Source organism: Bradysia coprophila, unplaced genomic scaffold (assembly GCF_014529535.1).
Source record: "Bradysia coprophila strain Holo2 unplaced genomic scaffold, BU_Bcop_v1 contig_232, whole genome shotgun sequence".
Taxonomy (NCBI): Eukaryota; Metazoa; Arthropoda; class Insecta; order Diptera; family Sciaridae; genus Bradysia; species Bradysia coprophila.
Genome location: NW_023503493.1, coordinates 20,506,996 through 20,513,049, shown reverse-complemented (window position 1 = coordinate 20,513,049; position 6,054 = coordinate 20,506,996). Strand labels below are relative to the sequence as shown.

The window sequence follows — 6,054 nt, the reverse complement described above, 5'->3', positions numbered from 1 at the left end:
TCAGCGTTGTCAGTGAATTCTGAAAGTTGGATTATGATCCGCGCCTTCGGTTTAGGATCACAATCACCAAACTATAAATAAACATTTGGACACAGGTGCATAATATTTATTATCACATACGCGCGATCGGATGTTCGGATGTCAAAATTACTTAACTAGAAGAATAATTCAAAAATTTCACTTCAGTTCTATGTTGTTGTCTCGTTTTCGCTTATGTGATAAAATAGAGTACACACTTGTCACTATCAGTCTTGGCAAGCCTCGACCTCTTCGTGACAAGTTGTCACTATCAGTCTCGACAAGCCTCGACCTCTTCGTGACAAGTGTGTAATATATATTACAAGCTGAGGGCGTCGAAAGTATAGTGTTTGAGACTTTGCATCCAACAACAGGTGACAATTTAAACAAAAGAAGTAAAAGATTTCATGATCAAATTTTAGCTTGCCTGATTGTTGCGGGCAGATCAGTAACATCCAAAGTTGGTTTAGTTTAATTACTTAGCTTAGCCTCGGATACCAGAACACTAAATTACTATTCAGCAAAATAATGATGCATCAAAATTATGTATTTCGGCTTTCGTACAGTCGCCGACTTCTTCGAAATAAGTCATTTCGTTTCAGCTGTTTTTGAGCTAAAAAAGCAAAGTGGTTGAACGTCTTTAGACGTATGTATTTTGGACATTCAAAAGAAGCTCAAGCTTAAAAAATTAGAAGTAATTGGACTGTTTATCGGCGCACGAGGTACAATCTCAACTTTTTTCAAAGATTTTTGCAAACAATTTAAAATTCAAAATTCAGTCATCGAAGAAATAGCAGTCGAAGCAATACGTGGAAGCTGTAAAATTTATAACAATCATGTATACGATCCAGTTATATGATTTACCGGTTATTATTAACCGAAATATTATAAAACTGTTCAGTGTACTGTGTCATTATGGCAACCATTGATGGATGGCAGTGATTTATTGAAAATAAATAAATATGGCATGTTCTTTTGTAACATTTTCGTGCATGGTGTTTTTTCAATACAAAACAAAGATATTGCAAACATTGGAAATAATTTGAAAACTGTTTCTTAATGATTAATAAGGATGAATCTTCATATTAAAATAAAAAAAATAAAAACTTTTATGCAAAATCTGCCAAGTACAACAAAATCAATCGTCGTTCCGAACGTTTCTAAAGTGAGAAAAATTGTATGCAGTCATCGACGGCAAAGGTGTTTTCTTATAGTTTCATAATTAAATTTGAACCATTATTTAATTTAAAAATAAGAAGAAGGGCAAAACTTTATTTTAATCACGGATTAAGTTAAATTTGATTGAAAAATTAATATAAAATAATTAAAAATATCACCGTTCCGAACGTTTCCTCAGTAAAAAAATCCAAAACATCATACCGATAGACAAAATTTTTTCGAACAAACCGCTACTAAAGTGCATTAAATTGGTATACAAATAGCCCTTTGCGCGCTATTTTACATTGAAAACAAAAGATTAATGACGCCAAATACCGGTAGCAACCAAAAATCCGCTACAAATTTCTGTAAAATACCGGTAAATGTATATTTTTAACACTAGTACGACAGTCCCTGTGTGTGTTAGTACAAATTGTGAATTCTCACTGAGCGTGGAAACTGCCATATATACTTTTGTCATAAAAATCCACAGTTAATTGAAGCTGTAGCATGTACTTTCTCCTCCTTACCATTAAGTATATGTAATAAGTCAAGAAATATCAATCAGAACAAAAATTTTCTAAGGTGTTTTAGTACGAAATTTCGCAGGACGAATTTACTGTACTGTAAAAATGAAACATCCGGATGTCCACTTAAAATGACAATTAATTATTTAATCAAAATTCTCTTCCATAAGTTGATGAGAAACTCATTTAAATAAATTCGTTGTTGTTGTTATTTCGACTATATTAAAAAGTTAATCCGATTCTTGAGATTTGTTTTAATTTGCTGCATACCATCAAGTGAAGCTGCCTCTGAGTTAAAATAAGAGACACAAAGAGAATGAAGTAATGATGCACGCACCACCGTCCAGAACATTAGTCATATTCTTTTTGCATATTTTATTTCCTTTAAACGAGGAATACATATTGCTGGGCTCAATTAAATTTACATGAAGGAACAATGAGATTCTTCAGACTGTTATGGCGGTTAATTTGTCGTTGTGTACCAATTTGAATGTAGTACATTATGGTAATGGTTTCGTCAATAAATTATCCGGTTAATTAACCTTCAATTAACTTGTGCTCTCCAGTATACGACCAAATTTACAACGTGATTTTCCAGCAAAACAAGTGTCGTATAACAGACATGTAATGATCTACAGACTTAAATTTTAGAACAATAAGCTTGAATGAGTGTGTGCGTTGTGTAAGCAACTACTGAAGGTCTATTAATTAAGAGTCATAGTATTGTGGTGACCTATTAAATGACAAATTACGCAGAAAAAGAAAAAAAAGTAGAGAATGAGCAGTTAAAATGAACTTAAGTTCTAGGAGTTAAAAGTTTCGCCACTTAATATATAGCTCTACAAAGAACAGAAGCACTTTTATGAAATATTTTAAAGACTACTGCCGATGCAGAGACCGGAAGAATCAGTTTTATTCAGTAGAATTTGTACGTATAAATAAATAGTTTAATCTCAATTTTCCATTAACTCAGGAGCGAAACAAAAAGAAGTAGCAGATTTATTCGTTATGTGAAGTGGAGACCGTCGACAGTAACATATACAAAGACGTTAGTAGGTTCTAACCTCAGCTCAAAATACGTCTTTATTTTTTGTCAGTTTTGTTTGCTTCCATTAATTCATTCGTACCACATACACATAAGAATAGCGTCTCTCTTTTCATTTATTCCATTCTAAACGTACCATATACAAAACGAAATGGAACCAATAAAACTACAGAACGATAAGAACGTAAAAACTCGAGTCGAGTTAAGTTTACTAACTTTAATGTAAAAAAATGCGAAATGCGATTTCGAAACTAGCCAAACCACTTTATCCACGAAATTTTAAAGATCAGGAAATAATGATTTCAAAAATTATGCTGTAGGGATATTTATCATAGTTGGACTCAATACCGGTTAAAACGACGAAGGATCAGAATAATAGAGAGATTGGCTCGGAAGTCAAATTCAAGTCATTCAAAATAAACTCAATCGCCTTACAGAGATGTAAGCATAAGATCGTTAATAATATTTGTAGTTAACAGCACTAGCTTTTTGTTGAGGTGTTGAGAAATTTGGCGCCTTGCAATTCACAATATCCCACAAAGTGACATTTTGTCAATTATTGTGAATGACGCGGCGCGAAACTCCTTGCAGCCAATTATCCCTCTAGTGTAAAACTAACAGATATAATACTTGATACCGAATCGTCAAATAGCTATTTTGCTAACATAAGCCTAAATGGAAATTTTGCGCAATAGATGTGAAAATTGTCTACCCGGAGCGAAGCCGATGTTGACAACACATCATATAAGCAAAATTCCAGTTTAGGCACAAGTTAGCAACAAGATCTTATGTACAGTAGTGGGATTTTCAATTTTCCAAACTAGTGTGCAAAAGTATATATGAAAATCCATTTACGCACTACTTTGATCGCACTACTGTACATAAATATTCATTTTGGACAGATGTAAATAATCTCCTATTAAGCGAAGCGATTGAGTTAACTTTGACCTATGAGATTTTCACTTATAATGCGTGCGCAACTCAAAAGGTGGAAATTATAAGTAACTTCTTCATACGAAGTATTATGGAGTCGAGAGTCAAGGTAAGTGAAAATCGGAATCTCCTTTTTAGTGTTGAGTCAACTTATAACTCTTATCCGTAATACTATTGTAATGCTGCTGGTGTTGATCTTCGAATTGTCAATCACGACACCACACTGACACACAGTGTCACCACTTCACACGGACATAGTAGACATTTGCCTAGGGCTCAGTGGTGTAAGGGGCACAAAATTTTCTATTAAAAGACGTGGAATGTTTGAACCAAAATAGATTTGAAACAAAGTCTGGCAAAAAAAAAGGTTCCAACTGGGGCGCCAAAAACCTGGCGGCATTGCATTAACAAAGAATGGAACATCATTCCTGATGATCTATTTTTCCGAATGCGGACCTGGAGTATGGATATCATAAAATAGTGTTGTCATATCAACAGCTTTTTCCATAGCAAAACATACCAAAATAAGCGCACACCACACACACACCAAAAACACTCACACTCTCTCTCGTTTTGATCGGGCGGGTCTGCAAATGACGTATAGGCATGAGAGAGAGAAACAAAGTGTCAAACAAGCAAATGCATTTCGGTCGCGATAGTTATTAAATTTCAAATTTTAACAAAATATAAGGAAAATTTCGCTACAAAACTAAAAAAGCTAGAGCCATGACCACAAATAGAACGTACCTGATTGTAGCAAGTTTGTTTCTACTGGCGTTTTGCGTAGAAAAAGGTAAGATTAGTTTTTGAACCTAGTGATGTAGCACTTGTTGATCAAAACGATTGTAAAACCAAATCACTCACGAAGTTATCACAAATGAAAACCATCATTGAAAGCCTACCGGTAATGAAGATTTGGTCCGCCGTAGTGATTGTTTTGATGATGTTTTCAAAAACAGCGGTACGAATTCAACAAACCATTGTTATTGAAATCATTCTGTTGCACACAGGTTTGTCAATCAAATGCTGGGAATGCCGTTCCGACAGTGATCCAAAATGTGCGGATCCGTTTGACAACAGTACTCTATCAATTACCGACTGCAAACAGAATGCTGAGCTAGAGCATTTACCGGGCGTTAAGGCTACTATGTGCCGAAAGATACGACAAAAAGGTCAGTGTTTGGACTCTCCGCTCATTCGGTCCAGTTGTAATGCCGATCTTTATTACACTTCCAGTGAATGGTGAGTGGCGGTATTTCCGTAGTTGTGCATACATGGGTGAACCGGGCATTGTTGGAGATGAACGATTTTGTTTGATGAGAACCGGTACGTTTAACATATTCATGGAGTACTGTACGTGCAACAGCAAGGATGGCTGCAATTCAGCTGGCCTCACTTCTCCGAAAATGATATTCGTTTACGTTGCCGCACTTTTCAGTGTAGGATTGAAATTTCTCAGTCGAGTCTAGCGAAGCTCTTCCAGCAACATAAAATGCACCAAAATTTCCATTTACCGTAAAGTGAGTCTCAGCGAAGCCCATGTACTAATGTAGCGTATGTTTTGTTGTTTTCTTTTTGTTTGGCGTCTGATAATCTCACTTAGTCAGTTTTATTTCCATGTCTTAAAAATTAAGTCATTCCGTCCAACGCCGAACGAAATTACGAATAACTCCGTCCAGAGTCCAGACAGACATTTAACTGTAAGATTTCTATAAATAAAAATAATTTTTTTAATAATCTGAGTAGTAAACTAACAACTTCAGCGGCAGAACATTAGGTGCCAACAGTTGAACCTATGTCCACATTATAAGAGCATTAGGTCTACTGTTTGCGTGCTCGCTTACTTGCAAGCCCGGTATAATTATGACAGTCCTATTAAATCGGAAGAAAAACTGGGTAATTGATGAAAGAGGTCGCTCTGATCATTGTCTAGACGAATTGTTCCTTCTCTTACTAGTTTAAACTATCACTCCAGTACAGCACAACCCCCTTCCCATTAATCCAATCACTCCAGCGAACAAGAAGTAATTTAACAATGAAATGGCAAAGAAACCACTTGGACTTTACATTCTGTACCACTTCGCTCAACGAACGAACTTCGATAGTTTCAATCCTCAACTTGATTTATATTTAATTGTCCAAGTCTGAGAATGTTAAAAATCTAACTGGACCAAAAACCAACGTCCAGGTAATTCAATTTGCTGATATATTTATCACCCGTTGGACAAGATACAAAAAATGAACGAATTTCCGTTAGGTATACACACAAGTTTTATGAATTCGAAGAAAATTCAGATTGATATGTTGAATGTTCGTAATTAGGAGAGCATTGATGAAAGAGCTTTTTTATTGTAAATTAAAATAATGTCCTCT

The 6,054-nt window shown here is 35.2% G+C and overlaps 2 protein-coding genes across 4 annotated transcripts in view; one reads left to right on the top strand and one right to left on the bottom strand.

Annotated features, from left to right (window-relative positions):
* LOC119075688 (glyoxylate reductase/hydroxypyruvate reductase-like) overlaps positions 1–4,578 on the bottom strand; it is a 61,684-nt gene extending 57,106 nt beyond the window's left edge. For both annotated transcript variants that reach the window (XM_037182209.1, XM_037182208.1), the window contains exon 1: positions 4,429–4,578. The gene's annotated coding sequence lies outside the window, so the exon portion shown is untranslated. The remainder of the gene's footprint in view (positions 1–4,428) is intronic.
* On the top strand, positions 360–5,201 carry LOC119075697. Of its 2 annotated transcripts, XM_037182224.1 has the most exons (5): positions 360–364; positions 3,796–3,800; positions 4,429–4,474; positions 4,692–4,853; positions 4,918–5,201. In XM_037182224.1, coding segments are annotated over exons 1-5 (447 nt in total). In that variant the 5' UTR covers positions 360–363; the 3' UTR covers positions 5,151–5,201. The 2 variants fall into 2 exon arrangements, with proteins under 2 accessions (XP_037038119.1, XP_037038118.1); XM_037182223.1 differs by lacking the exons at positions 360–364; positions 3,796–3,800 and having other exon boundaries at positions 4,278–4,474.
* The last annotated feature ends 853 nt before the right edge of the window (positions 5,202–6,054 follow it).